Here is a 27,096-nt window from a genome sequence, read left to right on the forward strand (position 1 = left end):
CTGACTGCAACATTCCCTCACTATAATACACCCTCACTGCAACACTCCCTCACTGCAACACTCCCTCACTGCAACAATCCCTCACTATAATAAACCCTGACTGCAACACTCCCTCACTATAATACACCCTCACTGCAACACTGCTTCACTATAATACACCCTGACTGCAACATTCCCTCACTATAATACACCCTCACTGCAACACTCCCTCACTGCAACAATCCCTCACTGCAACAATCCCTCACTATAATAAACCCTCACTGCAACACTCCCTCACTATAATACACCCTCACTGCAACACTGCTTCACTATAATACACCCTCACTGCAACACTCCTTCACTATAAAACTCCATTAATGTAAAGCTTACTCGCTGTAATACTTCTTCCACTGTTACACACTCTCTCTGTAATACTCCCTCAATGTAATAGTCCCATACTTATACTTTACATACTATTTATATAAAATGTAATATTTACCATGGTTGGGTGTACTTGATGTTGTAGCTGTTGCAGGTGGCACTGTAGTTGGCCCTGTCAGTGGAACATGAAAATTTTTTTAAATGTTATACAGATGTTCCATAAGACAATTATATTAAATATTTTTACATTTTGAAAAATGCTTCCTTTTTCTAATTATATACTGTAATACTCTCAAACTGTGACTGACAAGAATCTATGGTGACATACTGTATATAATTTCTATTTACCATGGTTGGGTGTACTTGGTGTTGTAGTCGTTGCAGTTGGCACAGTAGTTGGCCTTGTGGTTGGAACTTGAAAATTTTTTAAAAATGTTATACAGCTCTTATATCAGAAAATTATATGACATTTTTTAAATGTAAAAAAAACTGGTGGAGTCATTTGGCTACTTCTCATGGCTTTTAACAGGACTGAAAGCCTCCTTCACTATAATACACCCTCACTGCAACACTGCCTCACTATAATACACCCTCACTGCAACACTGCCTCACTATAATACACCCTCACTGCAACACTCCCTGAGTATAATACACCCTCACTGCAACACGCCGTCACTATAATACACCCTCACTGCAACACGCCGTCACTATAATACACCCTCACTGCAACACTCCCTCACTATAATACACCCTCACTGCAACACTCCCTCACTATAATACACCCTCACTGCAACACTCCCTCGCTATAATACACCCTCACTGCAACACTCCATCACTATAATACACCCTAACTGCGACACTACCTAACTATAATACACTCTCACTGTGACACTCCCTCACTATAATACACCCTAACTGCGACACTACCTAACTATAATACACCCTCACTGCAACACTCCATCACTATAATACACCCTCACTGCAAGACTCCATCACTATAATACACTCTCACTGCAACACTCCATCACTATAATACACCCTCACTGCAACACTAAATCACTATAATACACCCTCACTATAATACACCCTCACTGCAACACTCCATCACTATAATACACCCTCACTATAATACACACTCACTTCAACACTCCCTCACTATAATACACCCTCACTGCAATACTCCGTCACTATAATACACCCTCACTGCAACACTTTCTCACTATAATACACCCTCACTGCAACACTTTCTCACTATGATACACCCTCACTGCAACAGTCCCTCACTATAATACACCCTCACTGCAACACTCCCTCACTATAATACACCCTCACTGCAACACTCCCTCACTATAATACACCCTCACTGCAACACTCCCTCACTATAATACACTCTCACTGCAACACTCCATCACTATAATACACCCTCACTGCAACACTCCATCACTATAATACACCCTCACTGCAACACTCCCTCACTATAATACACCCTCACTATAATACACACTCACTTCAACACTCCCTCACTATAATACACCCTCACTGCAACACTTTCTCACTATAATACACCCTCACTGCAACACTTTCTCACTATGATACACCCTCACTGCAACAGTCCCTCACTATAATACACCCTCACTGCAACACTCCCTCACTATAATACACCCTCACTGCAACACTCCCTCACTATAATACACCCTCACTGCAACACTCCCTCACTATAATACACACTCACTTCAACACTCCCTCACTATAATACACCCTCACTGCAACACTCCCTCACTATAATACACCCTCACTGCAACACTCCCTCACTATAATACACTCTCACTGCAACACTCCCTCACTATAATACACCCTCACTGCAACACTCCCTCACTATAATACACCCTCACTGCAACACTCCCTCACTATAATACACCCTCACTGCAACACTCCCTCACTATAATACACCCTCACTGCAACACTCCCTCAATATAATACAGCCTCACTGCAACACTCCATCACTATAATACACCCTCACTGCAACACTCCCTCACTATAATACACCCTCACTGCAACACTCTCTCACTATAATACACCCTCACTATAATACACACTCACTTCAACACTCCCTCACTATAATACACCCTCACTGCAACACTCCCTCACTATAATACACCCTCACTGCAACACTCCCTCACTATAATACACACTCACTTCAACACTCCCTCACTATAATACACCCTCACTGCAACACTCCCTCACTATAATACACCCTCACTGCAACACTGCTTCACTATAATACACCCTCACTGCAACACTCCTTCACTATAAAACTCCATTAATGTAAAGCTTACTCGCTGTAATACTTCTTCCACTGTTACACACTCTCTCTGTAATACTCCCTCAATGTAATAGTCCCATACTTATACTTTACATACTATATATATAAAATGTAATATTTACCATGGTTGGGTGTACTTGATGTTGTAGCTGTTGCAGGTGGCACTGTAGTTGGCCCTGTCAGTGGAACATGAAAATTTTTTTAAATGTTATACAGATGTTCCATAAGACAATTATATTAAATATTTTTACATTTTGAAAAATGCTTCCTTTTTCTAATTATATACTGTAATACTCTCAAACTGTGACTGACAAGAATCTATGGTGACATACTGTATATAATTTCTATTTACCATGGTTGGGTGTACTTGTTGTTGTAGTCGTTGCAGTTGGCACAGTAGTTGGCCTTGTGGTTGGAACTTGAAAATTTTTTAAAAATGTTATACAGCTCTTATATCAGAAAATTATATGAAATTTTTTAAATGTAAAAAAAACTGGTGGAGTCATTTGGCTACTTCTCATGGCTTTTAACAGGACTGAAAGCCTCCTTCACTATAATACACCCTCACTGCAACACTGCCTCACTATAATACACCCTCACTGCAACACTGCCTCACTATAATACACCCTCACTGCAACACTCCCTGGGTATAATACACCCTCACTGCAACACGCCGTCACTATAATACACCCTCACTGCAACACGCCGTCACTATAATACACCCTCACTGCAACACTCCCTCACTATAATACACCCTCACTGCAACACTCCCTCACTATAATACACCCTCACTGCAACACTCCCTCACTATAATACACCCTCACTGCAACACTCCCTCACTATAATACACCCTCACTGCAACACTCCCTCGCTATAATACACCCTCACTGCAACACTCCATCACTATAATACACCCTAACTGCGACACTACCTAACTATAATACACTCTCACTGTGACACTCCCTCACTATAATACACCCTAACTGCGACACTACCTAACTATAATACACCCTCACTGCAACACTCCATCACTATAATACACCCTCACTGCAACACTAAATCACTATAATACACCCTCACTATAATACACCCTCACTGCAACACTCCATCACTATAATACACCCTCACTATAATACACACTCACTTCAACACTCCCTCACTATAATACACCCTCACTGCAATACTCCGTCACTATAATACACCCTCACTGCAACACTTTCTCACTATAATACACCCTCACTGCAACACTTTCTCACTATGATACACCCTCACTGCAACAGTCCCTCACTATAATACACCCTCACTGCAACACTCCCTCACTATAATACACCCTCACTGCAACACTCCCTCACTATAATACACCCTCACTGCAACACTCCCTCACTATAATACACTCTCACTGCAACACTCCATCACTATAATACACCCTCACTGCAACACTCCATCACTATAATACACCCTCACTGCAACACTCCCTCACTATAATACACCCTCACTATAATACACACTCACTTCAACACTCCCTCACTATAATACACCCTCACTGCAACACTCCCTCACTATAATACACCCTCACTGCAACACTCCCTCACTATAATACACCCTCACTGCAACACTCCCTCAATATAATACAGCCTCACTGCAACACTCCCTCACTATAATACACCCTCACTGCAACACTCCCTCACTATAATACACCCTCACTGCAACACTCTCTCACTATAATACACCCTCACTGCAACACTCCCTCACTATAATACACACTCACTTCAACACTCCCTCACTATAATACACCCTCACTGCAACACTCCCTCACTATAATACACCCTCACTGCAACACTCCCTCACTATAATACACTCTCACTGCAACACTCCCTCACTATAATACACCCTCACTGCAACACTCCCTCACTATAATACACTCTCACTGCAACACTCCATCACTATAATACACCCTCACTGCAACACTCCATCACTATAATACACCCTCACTGCAACACTCCCTCACTATAATACACCCTCACTATAATACACACTCACTTCAACACTCCCTCACTATAATACACCCTCACTGCAACACTTTCTCACTATAATACACCCTCACTGCAACACTTTCTCACTATGATACACCCTCACTGCAACAGTCCCTCACTATAATACACCCTCACTGCAACACTCCCTCACTATAATACACCCTCACTGCAACACTCCCTCACTATAATACACCCTCACTGCAACACTCCCTCACTATAATACACCCTCACTGCAACACTCCCTCACTATAATACACACTCACTTCAACACTCCCTCACTATAATACACCCTCACTGCAACACTCCCTCACTATAATACACCCTCACTGCAACACTCCCTCACTATAATACACTCTCACTGCAACACTCCCTCACTATAATACACCCTCACTGCAACACTCCCTCACTATAATACACCCTCACTGCAACACTCCCTCACTATAATACACCCTCACTGCAACACTCCCTCACTATAATACACGCTCACTGCAACACTCCCTCAATATAATACAGCCTCACTGCAACACTCCATCACTATAATACACCCTCACTGCAACACTCCCTCACTATAATACACCCTCACTGCAACACTCTCTCACTATAATACACCCTCACTATAATACACACTCACTTCAACACTCCCTCACTATAATACACCCTCACTGCAACACTCCCTCACTATAATACACCCTCACTGCAACACTCCCTCACTATAATACACACTCACTTCAACACTCCCTCACTATAATACACCCTCACTGCAACACTCCCTCACTATAATACACCCTCACTGCAACACTCCTTCACTATAAAACTCCATTAATGTAAAGCTTACTCGCTGTAATACTTCTTCCACTGTTACACACTCTCTCTGTAATACTCCCTCAATGTAATAGTCCCATACTTATACTTTACATACTATATATATAAAATGTAATATTTACCATGGTTGGGTGTACTTGATGTTGTAGCTGTTGCAGGTGGCACTGTAGTTGGCCCTGTCAGTGGAACATGAAAATTTTTTTAAATGTTATACAGATGTTCCATAAGACAATTATATTAAATATTTTTACATTTTGAAAAATGCTTCCTTTTTCTAATTATATACTGTAATACTCTCAAACTGTGACTGACAAGAATCTATGGTGACATACTGTATATAATTTCTATTTACCATGGTTGGGTGTACTTGTTGTTGTAGTCGTTGCAGTTGGCACAGTAGTTGGCCTTGTGGTTGGAACTTGAAAATTTTTTAAAAATGTTATACAGCTCTTATATCAGAAAATTATATGACATTTTTTAAATGTAAAAAAAACTGGTGGAGTCATTTGGCTACTTCTCATGGCTTTTAACAGGACTGAAAGCCTCCTTCACTATAATACACCCTCACTGCAACACTGCCTCACTATAATACACCCTCACTGCAACACTGCCTCACTATAATACACCCTCACTGCAACACTCCCTGAGTATAATACACCCTCACTGCAACACGCCGTCACTATAATACACCCTCACTGCAACACGCCGTCACTATAATACACCCTCACTGCAACACTCCCTCACTATAATACACCCTCACTGCAACACTCCCTCACTATAATACACCCTCACTGCAACACTCCCTCACTATAATACACCCTCACTGCAACACTCCCTCACTATAATACACCCTCACTGCAACACTCCCTCGCTATAATACACCCTCACTGCAACACTCCATCACTATAATACACCCTCACTGCAACACTCCCTCACTATAATACACTCTCACTGTGACACTCCCTCACTATAATACACCCTAACTGCGACACTACCTAACTATAATACACCCTCACTGCAACACTCCATCACTATAATACACCCTCACTGCAACACTCCATCACTATAATACACTCTCACTGCAACACTCCATCACTATAATACACCCTCACTGCAACACTAAATCACTATAATACACCCTCACTATAATACACCCTCACTGCAACACTCCATCACTATAATACACCCTCACTATAATACACACTCACTTCAACACTCCCTCACTATAATACACCCTCACTGCAATACTCCGTCACTATAATACACCCTCACTGCAACACTTTCTCACTATAATACACCCTCACTGCAACACTTTCTCACTATGATACACCCTCACTGCAACAGTCCCTCACTATAATACACCCTCACTGCAACACTCCCTCACTATAATACACCCTCACTGCAACACTCCCTCACTATAATACACCCTCACTGCAACACTCCCTCACTATAATACACTCTCACTGCAACACTCCATCACTATAATACACCCTCACTGCAACACTCCATCACTATAATACACCCTCACTGCAACACTCCCTCACTATAATACACCCTCACTATAATACACACTCACTTCAACACTCCCTCACTATAATACACCCTCACTGCAACACTTTCTCACTATAATACACCCTCACTGCAACACTTTCTCACTATGATACACCCTCACTGCAACAGTCCCTCACTATAATACACCCTCACTGCAACACTCCCTCACTATAATACACCCTCACTGCAACACTCCCTCACTATAATACACCCTCACTGCAACACTCCCTCACTATAATACACCCTCACTGCAACACTCCCTCACTATAATACACACTCACTTCAACACTCCCTCACTATAATACACCCTCACTGCAACACTCCCTCACTATAATACACCCTCACTGCAACACTCCCTCACTATAATACACTCTCACTGCAACACTCCCTCACTATAATACACCCTCACTGCAACACTCCCTCACTATAATACACCCTCACTGCAACACTCCCTCACTATAATACACCCTCACTGCAACACTCCCTCACTATAATACACCCTCACTGCAACACTCCCTCAATATAATACAGCCTCACTGCAACACTCCATCACTATAATACACCCTCACTGCAACACTCCCTCACTATAATACACCCTCACTGCAACACTCTCTCACTATAATACACCCTCACTATAATACACACTCACTTCAACACTCCCTCACTATAATACACCCTCACTGCAACACTCCCTCACTATAATACACCCTCACTGCAACACTCCCTCACTATAATACACACTCACTTCAACACTCCCTCACTATAATACACCCTCACTGCAACACTCCCTCACTATAATTCACCCTCACTGCAACACTCCCTCACTATAATACACTCTCACTGCAACACTCCCTCACTATAATACACCCTCACTGCAACACTCCCTCACTATAATACACCCTCACTGCAACACTCCCTCACTATAATACACCCTCACTGCAACACTCCCTCACTATAATACACCCTCACTGCAACACTCCCTCAATATAATACAGCCTCACTGCAACACTCCATCACTATAATACACCCTCACTGCAACACTCCCTCACTATAATACACCCTCACTGCAACACTCTCTCACTATAATACACCCTCACTGCAACACTCCCTCACTATAATACACCCTGACTGCAACACTACATCACAATAATACACCCTCACTGTAACACTAAATCACTATAATACACCCTCACTATAATACACCCTCACTGCAACACTCCATCACTATAATACACCCTCACTATAATACACACTCACTTCAACACTCCCTCACTATAATACACCCTCACTGCAATACTCCGTCACTATAATACACCCTCACTGCAACACTTTCTCACTATAATACACCCTCACTGCAACACTTTCTCACTATGATACACCCTCACTGCAACAGTCCCTCACTATAATACACCCTCACTGCAACACTCCCTCACTATAATACACCCTCACTGCAACACTCTCTCACTATAATACACCCTCACTGCAACACTCCCTCACTATAATACACCCTGACTGCAACACTACATCACTATAATACACCCTCACTGCAACACTAAATCACTATAATACACCCTCACTATAATACACCCTCACTGCAACACTCCATCACTATAATACACCCTCACTATAATACACACTCACTTCAACACTCCCTCACTATAATACACCCTCACTGCAATACTCCGTCACTATAATACACCCTCACTGCAACACTTTCTCACTATAATACACCCTCACTGCAACACTTTCTCACTATGATACACCCTCACTGCAACAGTCCCTCACTATAATACACCCTCACTGCAACACTCCCTCACTATAATACACCCTCACTGCAACACTCCCTCACTATAATACACCCTCACTGCAACACTCCCTCACTATAATACACCCTCACTGCAACACTAAATCACTATAATACACCCTCACTGCAACACTCCATCACTATAATACACCCTCACTGCAACACTCCCTCACTATAATACACCCTCACTATAATACACACTCACTTCAACACTCCCTCACTATAATACACCCTCACTGCAACACTCCCTCACTATAATACACCCTCACTGCAACACTCCCTCACTATAATACACACTCACTTCAACACTCCCTCACTATAATACACCCTCACTGCAACACTCCCTCACTATAATACACCCTCACTGCAACACTCCCTCACTATAATACACTCTCACTGCAACACTCCCTCACTATAATACACCCTCACTGCAACACTCCCTCACTATAATACACCCTCACTGCAACACTCCCTCACTATAATACACCCTCACTGCAACACTCCCTCAATATAATACACCCTCACTGCAACACTCCCTCAATATAATACAGCCTCACTGCAACACTCCATCACTATAATACACCCTCACTGCAACACTCCCTCAATATAATACACCCTCACTGCAACACTCCCTCACTATAATACACCCTCACTGCAACACTCCCTCAATATAATACACCCTCACTGCAACACTCCCTCACTATAATACACCCTCACTGCAACACTCCCTCACTATAATACACCCTCACTGCAACACTCCCTCACTATAATACACCCTCACTGCAACACTCCCTCAATATAATACAGCCTCACTGCAACACTCCATCACTATAATACACCCTCACTGCAACACTCCCTCACTATAATACACCCTCACTGCAACACTCTCTCACTATAATACACCCTCACTATAATACACACTCACTTCAACACTCCCTCACTATAATACACCCTTACTGCAACACTCCCTCACTATAATACACCCTCACTGCAACACTCCCTCACTATAATACACCCTCACTGCAACACTCCCTCAATATAATACAGCCTCACTGCAACACTCCATCACTATAATACACCCTCACTGCAACACTCCCTCAATATAATACAGCCTCACTGCAACACTCCATCACTATAATACACCCTCACTGCAACACTCCCTCACTATAATACACCCTCACTGCAACACTCTCTCACTATAATACACCCTCACTATAATACACACTCACTTCAACACTCCCTCACTATAATACACCCTCACTGCAACACTCCCTCACTATAATACACCCTCACTGCAACACTCCCTCACTATAATACACCCTCACTGCAACACTCCCTCACTATAATACACCCTCACTGCAACACTCCCTCAATATAATACAGCCTCACTGCAACACTCCATCACTATAATACACCCTCACTGCAACACTCCCTCACTATAATACACCCTCACTGCAACACTCTCTCACTATAATACACCCTCACTATAATACACACTCACTGCAACACTCCCTCACTATAATACACCCTCACTGCAACACTCCCTCACTATAATACACACTCACTTCAACACTCCCTCACTATAATACACCCTCACTGCAACACTCCCTCACTATAATTCACCCTCACTGCAACACTCCCTCACTATAATACACTCTCACTGCAACACTCCCTCACTATAATACACCCTCACTGCAACACTCCCTCACTATAATACACCCTCACTGCAACACTCCCTCGCTATAATACACCCTCACTGCAACACTCCATCACTATAATACACCCTAACTGCGACACTACCTAACTATAATACACTCTCACTGTGACACTCCCTCACTATAATACACCCTAACTGCGACACTACCTAACTATAATACACCCTCACTGCAACACTCCATCACTATAATACACCCTCACTGCAACACTCCATCACTATAATACACTCTCACTGCAACACTCCATCACTATAATACACCCTCACTGCAACACTAAATCACTATAATACACCCTCACTATAATACACCCTCACTGCAACACTCCATCACTATAATACACCCTCACTATAATACACACTCACTTCAACACTCCCTCACTATAATACACCCTCACTGCAATACTCCGTCACTATAATACACCCTCACTGCAACACTTTCTCACTATAATACACCCTCACTGCAACACTTTCTCACTATGATACACCCTCACTGCAACAGTCCCTCACTATAATACACCCTCACTGCAACACTCCCTCACTATAATACACCCTCACTGCAACACTCCCTCACTATAATACACCCTCACTGCAACACTCCCTCACTATAATACACTCTCACTGCAACACTCCATCACTATAATACACCCTCACTGCAACACTCCATCACTATAATACACCCTCACTGCAACACTCCCTCACTATAATACACCCTCACTATAATACACACTCACTTCAACACTCCCTCACTATAATACACCCTCACTGCAACACTTTCTCACTATAATACACCCTCACTGCAACACTTTCTCACTATGATACACCCTCACTGCAACAGTCCCTCACTATAATACACCCTCACTGCAACACTCCCTCACTATAATACACCCTCACTGCAACACTCCCTCACTATAATACACCCTCACTGCAACACTCCCTCACTATAATACACCCTCACTGCAACACTCCCTCACTATAATACACACTCACTTCAACACTCCCTCACTATAATACACCCTCACTGCAACACTCCCTCACTATAATACACCCTCACTGCAACACTCCCTCACTATAATACACTCTCACTGCAACACTCCCTCACTATAATACACCCTCACTGCAACACTCCCTCACTATAATACACCCTCACTGCAACACTCCCTCACTATAATACACCCTCACTGCAACACTCCCTCACTATAATACACCCTCACTGCAACACTCCCTCAATATAATACAGCCTCACTGCAACACTCCATCACTATAATACACCCTCACTGCAACACTCCCTCACTATAATACACCCTCACTGCAACACTCTCTCACTATAATACACCCTCACTATAATACACACTCACTTCAACACTCCCTCACTATAATACACCCTCACTGCAACACTCCCTCACTATAATACACCCTCACTGCAACACTCCCTCACTATAATACACACTCACTTCAACACTCCCTCACTATAATACACCCTCACTGCAACACTCCCTCACTATAATACACCCTCACTGCAACACTGCTTCACTATAATACACCCTCACTGCAACACTCCTTCACTATAAAACTCCATTAATGTAAAGCTTACTCGCTGTAATACTTCTTCCACTGTTACACACTCTCTCTGTAATACTCCCTCAATGTAATAGTCCCATACTTATACTTTACATACTATATATATAAAATGTAATATTTACCATGGTTGGGTGTACTTGATGTTGTAGCTGTTGCAGGTGGCACTGTAGTTGGCCCTGTCAGTGGAACATGAAAATTTTTTTAAATGTTATACAGATGTTCCATAAGACAATTATATTAAATATTTTTACATTTTGAAAAATGCTTCCTTTTTCTAATTATATACTGTAATACTCTCAAACTGTGACTGACAAGAATCTATGGTGACATACTGTATATAATTTCTATTTACCATGGTTGGGTGTACTTGTTGTTGTAGTCGTTGCAGTTGGCACAGTAGTTGGCCTTGTGGTTGGAACTTGAAAATTTTTTAAAAATGTTATACAGCTCTTATATCAGAAAATTATATGACATTTTTTAAATGTAAAAAAAACTGGTGGAGTCATTTGGCTACTTCTCATGGCTTTTAACAGGACTGAAAGCCTCCTTCACTATAATACACCCTCACTGCAACACTGCCTCACTATAATACACCCTCACTGCAACACTGCCTCACTATAATACACCCTCACTGCAACACTCCCTGAGTATAATACACCCTCACTGCAACACGCCGTCACTATAATACACCCTCACTGCAACACGCCGTCACTATAATACACCCTCACTGCAACACTCCCTCACTATAATACACCCTCACTGCAACACTCCCTCACTATAATAGACCCTCACTGCAACACTAAATCACTATAATACACCCTCACTGCAACACTCCATCACTATAATACACCCTCACTGCAACACTCCCTCACTATAATACACCCTCACTATAATACACACTCACTTCAACACTCCCTCACTATAATACACCCTCACTGCAACACTCCCTCACTATAATACACCCTCACTGCAACACTCCCTCACTATAATACACACTCACTTCAACACTCCCTCACTATAATACACCCTCACTGCAACACTCCCTCACTATAATACACCCTCACTGCAACACTCCCTCACTATAATACACTCTCACTGCAACACTCCCTCACTATAATACACCCTCACTGCAACACTCCCTCACTATAATACACCCTCACTGCAACACTCCCTCACTATAATACACCCTCACTGCAACACTCCCTCAATATAATACACCCTCACTGCAACACTCCCTCAATATAATACAGCCTCACTGCAACACTCCATCACTATAATACACCCTCACTGCAACACTCCCTCAATATAATACACCCTCACTGCAACACTCCCTCACTATAATACACCATGACTGCAACACTAAATCACTATAATACACCCTCACTGCAACACTCCCTCAATATAATACAGCCTCACTGCAACACTCCATCACTATAATACACCCTCACTGCAACACTCCCTCACTATAATACACCCTCACTGCAACACTCTCTCACTATAATACACCCTCACTATAATACACACTCACTTCAACACTCCCTCACTATAATACACCCTCACTGCAACACTCCCTCACTATAATACACCCTCACTGCAACACTCCCTCACTATAATACACACTCACTTCAAAACTCCCTCACTATAATACACCCTCACTGCAACACTCCCTCACTATAATTCACCCTCACTGCAACACTCCCTCACTATAATACACTCTCACTGCAACACTCCCTCACTATAATACACCCTCACTGCAACACTCCCTCACTATAATACACCCTCACTGCAACACTCCCTCGCTATAATACACCCTCACTGCAACACTCCATCACTATAATACACCCTAACTGCGACACTACCTAACTATAATACACTCTCACTGTGACACTCCCTCACTATAATACACCCTAACTGCGACACTACCTAACTATAATACACCCTCACTGCAACACTCCATCACTATAATACACCCTCACTGCAACACTCCATCACTATAATACACTCTCACTGCAACACTCCATCACTATAATACACCCTCACTGCAACACTAAATCACTATAATACACCCTCACTATAATACACCCTCACTGCAACACTCCATCACTATAATACACCCTCACTATAATACACACTCACTTCAACACTCCCTCACTATAATACACCCTCACTGCAATACTCCGTCACTATAATACACCCTCACTGCAACACTTTCTCACTATAATACACCCTCACTGCAACACTTTCTCACTATGATACACCCTCACTGCAACAGTCCCTCACTATAATACACCCTCACTGCAACACTCCCTCACTATAATACACCCTCACTGCAACACTCCCTCACTATAATACACCCTCACTGCAACACTCCCTCACTATAATACACTCTCACTGCAACACTCCATCACTATAATACACCCTCACTGCAACACTCCATCACTATAATACACCCTCACTGCAACACTCCCTCACTATAATACACCCTCACTATAATACACACTCACTTCAACACTCCCTCACTATAATACACCCTCACTGCAACACTTTCTCACTATAATACACCCTCACTGCAACACTTTCTCACTATGATACACCCTCACTGCAACAGTCCCTCACTATAATACACCCTCACTGCAACACTCCCTCACTATAATACACCCTCACTGCAACACTCCCTCACTATAATACACCCTCACTGCAACACTCCCTCACTATAATACACCCTCACTGCAACACTCCCTCACTATAATACACACTCACTTCAACACTCCCTCACTATAATACACCCTCACTGCAACACTCCCTCACTATAATACACCCTCACTGCAACACTCCCTCACTATAATACACTCTCACTGCAACACTCCCTCACTATAATACACCCTCACTGCAACACTCCCTCACTATAATACACCCTCACTGCAACACTCCCTCACTATAATACACCCTCACTGCAACACTCCCTCACTATAATACACCCTCACTGCAACACTCCCTCAATATAATACAGCCTCACTGCAACACTCCCTCAATATAATACACCCTCACTGCAACACTCCCTCACTATAATACACCCTCACTGCAACACTCTCTCACTATAATACACCCTCACTATAATACACACTCACTTCAACACTCCCTCACTATAATACACCCTCACTGCAACACTCCCTCACTATAATACACCCTCACTGCAACACTCCCTCACTATAATACACACTCACTTCAACACTCCCTCACTATAATACACCCTCACTGCAACACTCCCTCACTATAATACACCCTCACTGCAACACTGCTTCACTATAATACACCCTCACTGCAACACTCCTTCACTATAAAACTCCATTAATGTAAAGCTTACTCGCTGTAATACTTCTTCCACTGTTACACACTCTCTCTGTAATACTCCCTCAATGTAATAGTCCCATACTTATACTTTACATACTATATATATAAAATGTAATATTTACCATGGTTGGGTGTACTTGATGTTGTAGCTGTTGCAGGTGGCACTGTAGTTGGCCCTGTCAGTGGAACATGAAAATTTTTTTAAATGTTATACAGATGTTCCATAAGACAATTATATTAAATATTTTTACATTTTGAAAAATGCTTCCTTTTTCTAATTATATACTGTAATACTCTCAAACTGTGACTGACAAGAATCTATGGTGACATACTGTATATAATTTCTATTTACCATGGTTGGGTGTACTTGTTGTTGTAGTCGTTGCAGTTGGCACAGTAGTTGGCCTTGTGGTTGGAACTTGAAAATTTTTTAAAAATGTTATACAGCTCTTATATCAGAAAATTATATGACATTTTTTAAATGTAAAAAAAACTGGTGGAGTCATTTGGCTACTTCTCATGGCTTTTAACAGGACTGAAAGCCTCCTTCACTATAATACACCCTCACTGCAACACTGCCTCACTATAATACACCCTCACTGCAACACTGCCTCACTATAATACACCCTCACTGCAACACTCCCTGAGTATAATACACCCTCACTGCAACACGCCGTCACTATAATACACCCTCACTGCAACACGCCGTCACTATAATACACCCTCACTGCAACACTCCCTCACTATAATACACCCTCACTGCAACACTCCCTCACTATAATACACCCTCACTGCAACACTCCCTCACTATAATACACCCTCACTGCAACACTCCCTCACTATAATACACCCTCACTGCAACACTCCCTCGCTATAATACACCCTCACTGCAACACTCCATCACTATAATACACCCTAACTGCGACACTACCTAACTATAATACACTCTCACTGTGACACTCCCTCACTATAATACACCCTAACTGCGACACTACCTAACTATAATACACCCTCACTGCAACACTCCATCACTATAATACACCCTCACTGCAACACTCCATCACTATAATACACTCTCACTGCAACACTCCATCACTATAATACACCCTCACTGCAACACTAAATCACTATAATACACCCTCACTATAATACACCCTCACTGCAACACTCCATCACTATAATACACCCTCACTATAATACACACTCACTTCAACACTCCCTCACTATAATACACCCTCACTGCAATACTCCGTCACTATAATACACCCTCACTGCAACACTTTCTCACTATGATACACCCTCACTGCAACAGTCCCTCACTATAATACACCCTCACTGCAACACTCCCTCACTATAATACACCCTCACTGCAACACTCCCTCACTATAATACACCCTCACTGCAACACTGCCTCACTATAATACACTCTCACTGCAACACTCCATCACTATAATACACCCTCACTGCAACACTCCATCACTATAATACACCCTCACTGCAACACTCCCTCACTATAATACACCCTCACTATAATACACACTCACTTCAACACTCCCTCACTATAATACACCCTCACTGCAACACTTTCTCACTATAATACACCCTCACTGCAACACTTTCTCACTATGATACACCCTCACTGCAACAGTCCCTCACTATAATACACCCTCACTGCAACACTCCCTCACTATAATACACCCTCACTGCAACACTCCCTCACTATAATACACCCTCACTGCAACACTCCCTCACTATAATACACCCTCACTGCAACACTCCCTCACTATAATACACACTCACTTCAACACTCCCTGACTATAATACACCCTCACTGCAACACTCCCTCACTATAATACACCCTCACTGCAACACTCCCTCACTATAATACACTCTCACTGCAACACTCCCTCACTATAATACACCCTCACTGCAACACTCCCTCACTATAATACACCCTCACTGCAACACTCCCTCACTATAATACACCCTCACTGCAACACTCCCTCACTATAATACACCCTCACTGCAACACTCCCTCAATATAATACAGCCTCACTGCAACACTCCATCACTATAATACACCCTCACTGCAACACTCCCTCACTATAATACACCCTCACTGCAACACTCTCTCACTATAATACACCCTCACTATAATACACAGTCACTTCAACACTCCCTCACTATAATACACCCTCACTGCAACACTCCCTCACTATAATAAACCCTCACTGCAACACTCCCTCACTATAATACACACTCACTTCAACACTCCCTCACTATAATACACCCTCACTGCAACACTCCCTCACTATAATTCACCCTCACTGCAACACTCCCTCACTATAATACACTCTCACTGCAACACTCCCTCACTATAATACACCCTCACTGCAACACTCCCTCACTATAATACACCCTCACTGCAACACTCCCTCAATATAATACAGCCTCACTGCAACACTCCATCACTATAATACACCCTCACTGCAACACTCCCTCACTATAATACACCCTCACTGCAACACTCTCTCACTATAATACACCCTCACTGCAACACTCCCTCACTATAATACACCCTCACTGCAACACTCCCTCACTATAATACACCCTCACTGCAACACTCTCTCACTATAATACACCCTCACTGCAACACTCCCTTACTGCAACACTCCCTCACTGCAACACTCCCTCACTATAATACACCCTCACTGCAACACTCCCTCACTATAATACACCCTCACTGCAACACTCCCTCACTATAATACACCCTCACTGCAACACTCCCTCACTATAATACACCCTCACTGCAACACTCCCTCACTATAATACACCCTCACTGCAACACTTCCTCACTATAATACACCCTCACTGCAACACTCCCTCACTATAATACACTCTCACTGCAACACTCCCTCACTATAATACACCCTCACTGCAACACTCCCTCACTATAATACACCCTCACTGCAACACTCCATCACTATAATACACCCTCACTGCAACACTCCATCACTATAATACACCCTCACTATAATACACCCTCACTGCAACACTCCCTCACTATAATACACCCTGACTGCAACATTCCCTCACTATAATACACCCTCACTGCAACACTCCCTCACTGCAACACTCCCTCACTGCAACAATCCCTCACTATAATAAACCCTGACTGCAACACTCCCTCACTATAATACACCCTCACTGCAACACTGCTTCACTATAATACACCCTGACTGCAACATTCCCTCACTATAATACACCCTAACTGCGACACTACCTAACTATAATACACCCTCACTGCAACACTCCATCACTATAATACACCCTCACTGCAACACTCCATCACTATAATACACTCTCACTGCAACACTCCATCACTATAATACACCCTCACTGCAACACTAAATCACTATAATACACCCTCACTATAATACACCCTCACTGCAACACTCCATCACTATAATACACCCTCACTATAATACACACTCACTTCAACACTCCCTCACTATAATACACCCTCACTGCAATACTCCGTCACTATAATACACCCTCACTGCAACACTTTCTCACTATAATACACCCTCACTGCAACACTTTCTCACTATGATACACCCTCACTGCAACAGTCCCTCACTATAATACACCCTCACTGCAACACTCCCTCACTATAATACACCCTCACTGCAACACTCCCTCACTATAATACACCCTCACTGCAACACTCCCTCACTATAATACACTCTCACTGCAACACTCCATCACTATAATACACCCTCACTGCAACACTCCATCACTATAATACACCCTCACTGCAACACTCCCTCACTATAATACACCCTCACTATAATACACCCTCACTACAACACTCTCTCACTATAATACACCCTCACTGCAACACTCCCTCACTATAATACACCCTCACTGCAACACTCCCTCACTATAATACACCCTCACTGCAACACTCTCTCACTATAATACACCCTCACTGCAACACTCCCTTACTGCAACACTCCCTCACTGCAACACTCCCTCACTATAATACACCCTCACTGCAACACTCCCTCACTATAATACACCCTCACTGCAACACTCCCTCACTATAATACACCCTCACTGCAACACTCCCTCACTATAATACACCCTCACTGCAACACTCCCTCACTATAATACACCCTCACTGCAACACTTCCTCACTATAATACACCCTCACTGCAACACTCCCTCACTATAATACACTCTCACTGCAACACTCCCTCACTATAATACACCCTCACTGCAACACTCCCTCACTATAATACACCCTCACTGCAACACTCCATCACTATAATACACCCTCACTGCAACACTCCATCACTATAATACACCCTCACTGCAACACTCCATCACTATAATACACCCTCACTATAATACACCCTCACTGCAACACTCCCTCACTATAATACACCCTGACTGCAACATTCCCTCACTATAATACACCCTCACTGCAACACTCCCTCACTGCAACACTCCCTCACTGCAACAATCCCTCACTATAATAAACCCTGACTGCAACACTCCCTCACTATAATACACCCTCACTGCAACACTGCTTCACTATAATACACCCTGACTGCAACATTCCCTCACTATAATACACCCTAACTGCGACACTACCTAACTATAATACACCCTCACTGCAACACTCCATCACTATAATACACCCTCACTGCAACACTCCATCACTATAATACACTCTCACTGCAACACTCCATCACTATAATACACCCTCACTGCAACACTAAATCACTATAATACACCCTCACTATAATACACCCTCACTGCAACACTCCATCACTATAATACACCCTCACTATAATACACACTCACTTCAACACTCCCTCACTATAATACACCCTCACTGCAATACTCCGTCACTATAATACACCCTCACTGCAACACTTTCTCACTATAATACACCCTCACTGCAACACTTTCTCACTATGATACACCCTCACTGCAACACTCCCTCACTATAATACACCCTCACTGCAACACTCCCTCACTATAATACACCCTCACTGCAACACTCCCTCACTATAATACACTCTCACTGCAACACTCCATCACTATAATACACCCTCACTGCAACAGTCCCTCACTATAATACACCCTCACTGCAACACTCCCTCACTATAATACACCCTCACTGCAACACTCCCTCACTATAATACACCCTCACTGCAACACTCCCTCACTATAATACACTCTCACTGCAACACTCCATCACTATAATACACCCTCACTGCAACACTCCATCACTATAATACACCCTCACTGCAACACTCCCTCACTATAATACACCCTCACTATAATACACACTCACTTCAACACTCCCTCACTATAATACACCCTCACTGCAACACTTTCTCACTATAATACACCCTCACTGCAACACTTTCTCACTATGATACACCCTCACTGCAACAGTCCCTCACTATAATACACCCTCACTGCAACACTCCCTCACTATAATACACCCTCACTGCAACACTCCCTCACTATAATACACCCTCACTGCAACACTCCCTCACTATAATACACCCTCACTGCAACACTCCCTCACTATAATACACACTCACTTCAACACTCCCTCACTATAATACACCCTCACTGCAACACTCCCTCACTATAATACACCCTCACTGCAACACTCCCTCACTATAATACACTCTCACTGCAACACTCCCTCACTATAATACACCCTCACTGCAACACTCCCTCACTATAATACACCCTCACTGCAACACTCCCTCACTATAATACACCCTCACTGCAACACTCCCTCACTATAATACACCCTCACTGCAACACTCCCTCAATATAATACAGCCTCACTGCAACACTCCATCACTATAATACACCCTCACTGCAACACTCCCTCACTATAATACACCCTCACTGCAACACTCTCTCACTATAATACACCCTCACTATAATACACACTCACTTCAACACTCCCTCACTATAATACACCCTCACTGCAACACTCCCTCACTATAATACACCCTCACTGCAACACTCCCTCACTATAATACACACTCACTTCAACACTCCCTCACTATAATACACCCTCACTGCAACACTCCCTCACTATAATTCACCCTCACTGCAACACTCCCTCACTATAATACACTCTCACTGCAACACTCCCTCACTATAATACACCCTCACTGCAACACTCCCTCACTATAATACACCCTCACTGCAACACTCCCTCACTATAATACACCCTCACTGCAACACTCCCTCACTATAATACACCCTCACTGCAACACTCCCTCAATATAATACAGCCTCACTGCAACACTCCATCACTATAATACACCCTCACTGCAACACTCCCTCACTATAATACACCCTCACTGCAACACTCTCTCACTATAATACACCCTCACTGCAACACTCCCTCACTATAATACACCCTCACTGCAACACTCCCTCACTATAATACACCCTCACTGCAACACTCTCTCACTATAATACACCCTCACTGCAACACTCCCTTACTGCAACACTCCCTCACTGCAACACTCCCTCACTATAATACACCCTCACTGCAACACTCCCTCACTATAATACACCCTCACTGCAACACTCCCTCACTATAATACACCCTCACTGCAACACTCCCTCACTATAATACACCCTCACTGCAACACTCCCTCACTATAATACACCCTCACTGCAACACTTCCTCACTATAATACACCCTCACTGCAACACTCCCTCACTATAATACACTCTCACTGCAACACTCCCTCACTATAATACACCCTCACTGCAACACTCCCTCACTATAATACACCCTCACTGCAACACTCCATCACTATAATACACCCTCACTGCAACACTCCATCACTATAATACACCCTCACTGCAACACTCCATCACTATAATACACCCTCACTATAATACACCCTCACTGCAACACTCCCTCACTATAATACACCCTGACTGCAACATTCCCTCACTATAATACACCCTCACTGCAACACTCCCTCACTGCAACACTCCCTCACTGCAACAATCCCTCACTATAATAAACCCTGACTGCAACACTCCCTCACTATAATACACCCTCACTGCAACACTGCTTCACTATAATACACCCAGACTGCAACATTCCCTCACTATAATACACCCTCACTGCAACACTCCCTCACTGCAACAATCCCTCACTGCAACAATCCCTCACTATAATAAACCCTCACTGCAACACTCCCTCACTATAATACACCCTCACTGCAACACTGCTTCACTATAATACACCCTCACTGCAACACTCCTTCACTATAAAACTCCATTAATGTAAAGCTTACTCGCTGTAATACTTCTTCCACTGTTACACACTCTCTCTGTAATACTCCCTCAATGTAATAGTCCCATACTTATACTTTACATACTATATATATAAAATGTAATATTTACCATGGTTGGGTGTACTTGATGTTGTAGCTGTTGCAGGTGGCACTGTAGTTGGCCCTGTCAGTGGAACATCAAAAAAATTTTTAATGTTATACAGATGTTCCATCAGACAATTATATGAAATATTTTTACATTTTAAAAAATGCTTCCTTTTTCTAATTATATACTGTAATACTCTCAAACTGTGACTGACAAGAATCTATGGTGACATACTGTATATAATTTCTATTTACCATGGTTGGGTGTACTTGGTGTTGTAGTCGTTGCAGTTTGAACTGTAGTTGGCCTTGTGGTTGGAACTTGAAAATTTTTTTAAAATGTTATACAGCTCTTATATCAGAAAATTATATGACATTTTCTAAATGTAAAAAAAATTGGTGGAGTCATTTGTCTACTTCTCATGGCATTTAACAGGACTGAAAGCCTCCTTCACTATAATACACCCTCACTGCAACATTGACTGACTATAATACACCATCACTGCAACACTCCCTCACTATAATACACCCTGACTGCAACACTCCCTCACTATAATACACCCTCACTGCAACACTCCCTCACTATAATACACCCTCACTGCAACACGCCGTCACTATAATACACCCTCACTGCAACACTCCATCACTATAATACACCCTCACTGCAACACTGCCTGACTATAATACACCCTCACTGCAACACTCCCTCACTATAATACACCCTCACTGCAACACTGCCTGACTATAATACACCCTCACTGCAACACTCCCTCACTATAATACACCCTGACTGCAACACTCCATCACTATAATACACCCTGACTGCAACACTGCCTGACTATAATATACCCTGACTGCAACAGTGACTGACTATAATACACCCTCACTGCAACACTCCCTCACTATAATACACCCTCACTGTAACACTCCCTCACTATAATACACCCTCACTGCAACACTCCCTCACTATAATACACTCTCACTGCAACACTCCATCACTATAATACACCCTAACTGCAACACTCCCTCACTATAATACACCCTCACTGCAACACTCCCTCACTATAATACACCCTCACTGCAACACTCCCTCACTATAATACACCCTGACTGCAACACTCCCTCACTATAATACACCCTCACTGCAACACTCCCTCACTATAATACACCATCACTGCAACACTCCCTCACTATAATACACCCTGACTGCAACACTCCCTCACTATAATACACCCTCACTGCAACACTCCCTCACTATAATACACCCTCACTGCAACACTCCCTCACTATAATACACCCTGACTGCAACACTCCCTCACTATAATACACCCTCACTGCAACACTCCCTCACTATAATACACCCTCACTGCAACACTCCATCACTATAATACACCCTAACTGCAACACTCCCTCACTATAATACACCCTCACTGCAGCACTCCCTCACTATAATACACCCTCACTGCAACACTCCCTCACTATAATACACCCTCACTGCAACACTCCCTCACTATAATACACCATCACTGCAACACTCCCTCACTATAATACACCCTCACTGCAACACTCCCTCACTATAATACACCCTCACTGCAACACTCCCTCACTATAATACACCCTCACTGCAACACTCCCTCACTATAATACACCCTCACTGCAACACTCCCTCACTATAATACACCATCACTGCAACACTCCCTCACTATAATACACCCTGACTGCAACACTCCCTCACTATAATACACCCTCACTGCAACACTCCCTCACTATAATACACCCTCACTGCAACACTGCCTGACTATAATACACCCTCACTGCAACACTCCCTCACTATAATACACCCTGACTGCAACACTCCCTCACTATAATACACCCTGAGTGCAACACTGCCTGACTATAATACACCCTGACTGCAACAGTGACTGACTATAATACACCCTCACTGCAACACTCCCTCACTATAATACACCCTCACTGCAACACTCCCTCACTATAATACACCCTCACTGCAACACTCCCTCACTATAATACACTCTCACTGCAACACTCCATCACTATAATACACCCTAACTGCAACACTCCCTCACTATAATACACCCTCACTGCAACACTCCCTCACTATAATACACCCTCACTGCAACACTCCCTCACTATAATACACTCTCACTGCAACACTCCATCACTATAATACACCCTAACTGCAACACTCCCTCACTATAATACACCCTAACTGCAACACTCCCTCACTATAATACACCCTCACTGCAACACACCCTCACTATAATACACCCTCACTGCAACACTCCCTCACTATAATACACCCTCACTGCAACACTCCCTCACTATAATACACCCTCACTGCAACACTCCCTCACTATAATACACCCTCACTGCAACACTCCCTCACTATAATACACTCTCACTGCAACACTCCCTCACTATAATACACCCTCACTGTAACACTCCCTCACTATAATACACTCTCACTGCAACACTCCCTTACTGCAACACTCCCTCACTGCAACACTCCCTGACTATAATACACCCTCACTGCAACACTCCCTTACTGCAACACTCCATCACTATAATACACCCTCACTATAAGACACCCTCACTGCAACACTCCCTCACTATAATAAACCCTCACTGCAACACACCCTCACTATAATACACCCTCACTGCAACACTCCCTCACTATAATACACCCTCACTGCAACACTCCCTCACTATAATACACTCTCACTGCGACACTCCCTCACTATAATACACCCTCACTGTAACACTCCCTCACTATAATACACTCTCACTGCAACACTCCCTTACTGCAACACTCCCTCACTGCAACACTCCCTGACTATAATACAACCTCACTGAAACACTCCCTCACTATAATACACTCTCACTGCAACACTCCCTTACTGCAACACTCCATCACTATAATACACCCTCACTATAAGAGACCCTCACTGCAACACTCCCTCACTATAATACACCCTCACTGCAACACTCCCTCACTATAATACACCCTCACTGCAACACTCCCTCACTATAATACACCCTCACTGCAACACTCCATCACTATAATACACCCTCACTGCAACACTCCCTCACTATAATACACCCTCACTGCAACACTCCCTCACTATAATACTCCCTCACTATAAAACTCCATTAATGTAAAGCTTACTCGGTGTACTACTTCTTCCACTGTTACACACTCTCTCTGTAATACTCCCTCAATGTAATAGTCCCATACTTATACTTTACATACTATATATATAAAATGTAATATTTACCATGGTTGGGTGTACTTGATGTTGTAGCTGTTGCAGGTGGCACTGTAGTTGGCCCTGTCAGTGGAACATGAAAATTTTTTTAAATGTTATACAGATGTTCCATAAGACAATTATATTAAATATTTTTACATTTTGAAAAATGCTTCCTTTTTCTAATTATATACTGTAATACTCTCAAACTGTGACTGACAAGAATCTATGGTGACATACTGTATATAATTTCTATTTACCATGGTTGGGTGTACTTGGTGTTGTAGTCGTTGCAGTTGGCACAGTAGTTGGCCTTGTGGTTGGAACTTGAAAATTTTTTAAAAATGTTATACAGCTCTTATATCAGAAAATTATATGACATTTTTTAAATGTAAAAAAAACTGGTGGAGTCATTTGGCTACTTCTCATGGCTTTTAACAGGACTGAAAGCCTCCTTCACTATAATACACCCTCACTGCAACACTCCCTGACTATAATACACCCTCACTGCAACACTCCCTCACTATAATACACCCTCACTGCAACACTCCCTGAGTATAATACACCCTCACTGCAACACTCCCTCACTATAATACACACTCACTATAATACACCCTCACTGCAACACTCCCTCACTATAATACACCCTCACTGCGACACTACCTAACTATAATACACTCTCACTGCAACACTCCCACACTATAATACACCCTCACTATAATACACCCTCACTGCAACACTCCCTCACTATAATACACCCTCACTGCAACACTCCCTCACTATAATACACCCTCACTGCAACACTCCCTCACTATAATACACCCTCACTGCAACACTCCCTCACTA

General features: G+C 42.9%; 1 protein-coding gene across 7 annotated transcripts in view; it reads right to left on the reverse strand.

Moving 5' to 3' along the window:
• LOC117596420 (alpha-tectorin) overlaps positions 1-27,096 on the reverse strand; it is an 87,460-nt gene that overhangs the window by 25,138 nt on the left and 35,226 nt on the right. For 6 of the 7 annotated variants that reach the window (XM_053231204.1, XM_053231200.1, XM_053231203.1 and 3 more), the window contains 14 exons: positions 26,511-26,576; positions 26,281-26,334; positions 23,240-23,305; positions 23,010-23,063; positions 15,889-15,954; positions 15,659-15,712; positions 12,538-12,603; positions 12,308-12,361; positions 5,891-5,956; positions 5,661-5,714; positions 3,036-3,101; positions 2,806-2,859; positions 709-774; positions 479-532 (listed from right to left, as the gene is read on the reverse strand). In XM_053231204.1, coding sequence (XP_053087179.1) covers positions 479-532; positions 709-774; positions 2,806-2,859; positions 3,036-3,101; positions 5,661-5,714; positions 5,891-5,956; positions 12,308-12,361; positions 12,538-12,603; positions 15,659-15,712; positions 15,889-15,954; positions 23,010-23,063; positions 23,240-23,305; positions 26,281-26,334; positions 26,511-26,576 — 840 coding nt within the window. The remainder of the gene's footprint in view (positions 1-478; positions 533-708; positions 775-2,805; positions 2,860-3,035; positions 3,102-5,660; positions 5,715-5,890; positions 5,957-12,307; positions 12,362-12,537; positions 12,604-15,658; positions 15,713-15,888; positions 15,955-23,009; positions 23,064-23,239; positions 23,306-26,280; positions 26,335-26,510; positions 26,577-27,096) is intronic. The other variant, XM_053231205.1, reaches the window with a different exon arrangement.

The sequence above is a fragment of the Pangasianodon hypophthalmus genome, chromosome 29 (genome assembly GCF_027358585.1).
Source record: "Pangasianodon hypophthalmus isolate fPanHyp1 chromosome 29, fPanHyp1.pri, whole genome shotgun sequence".
Classification (NCBI taxonomy): Eukaryota; Metazoa; Chordata; class Actinopteri; order Siluriformes; family Pangasiidae; genus Pangasianodon; species Pangasianodon hypophthalmus.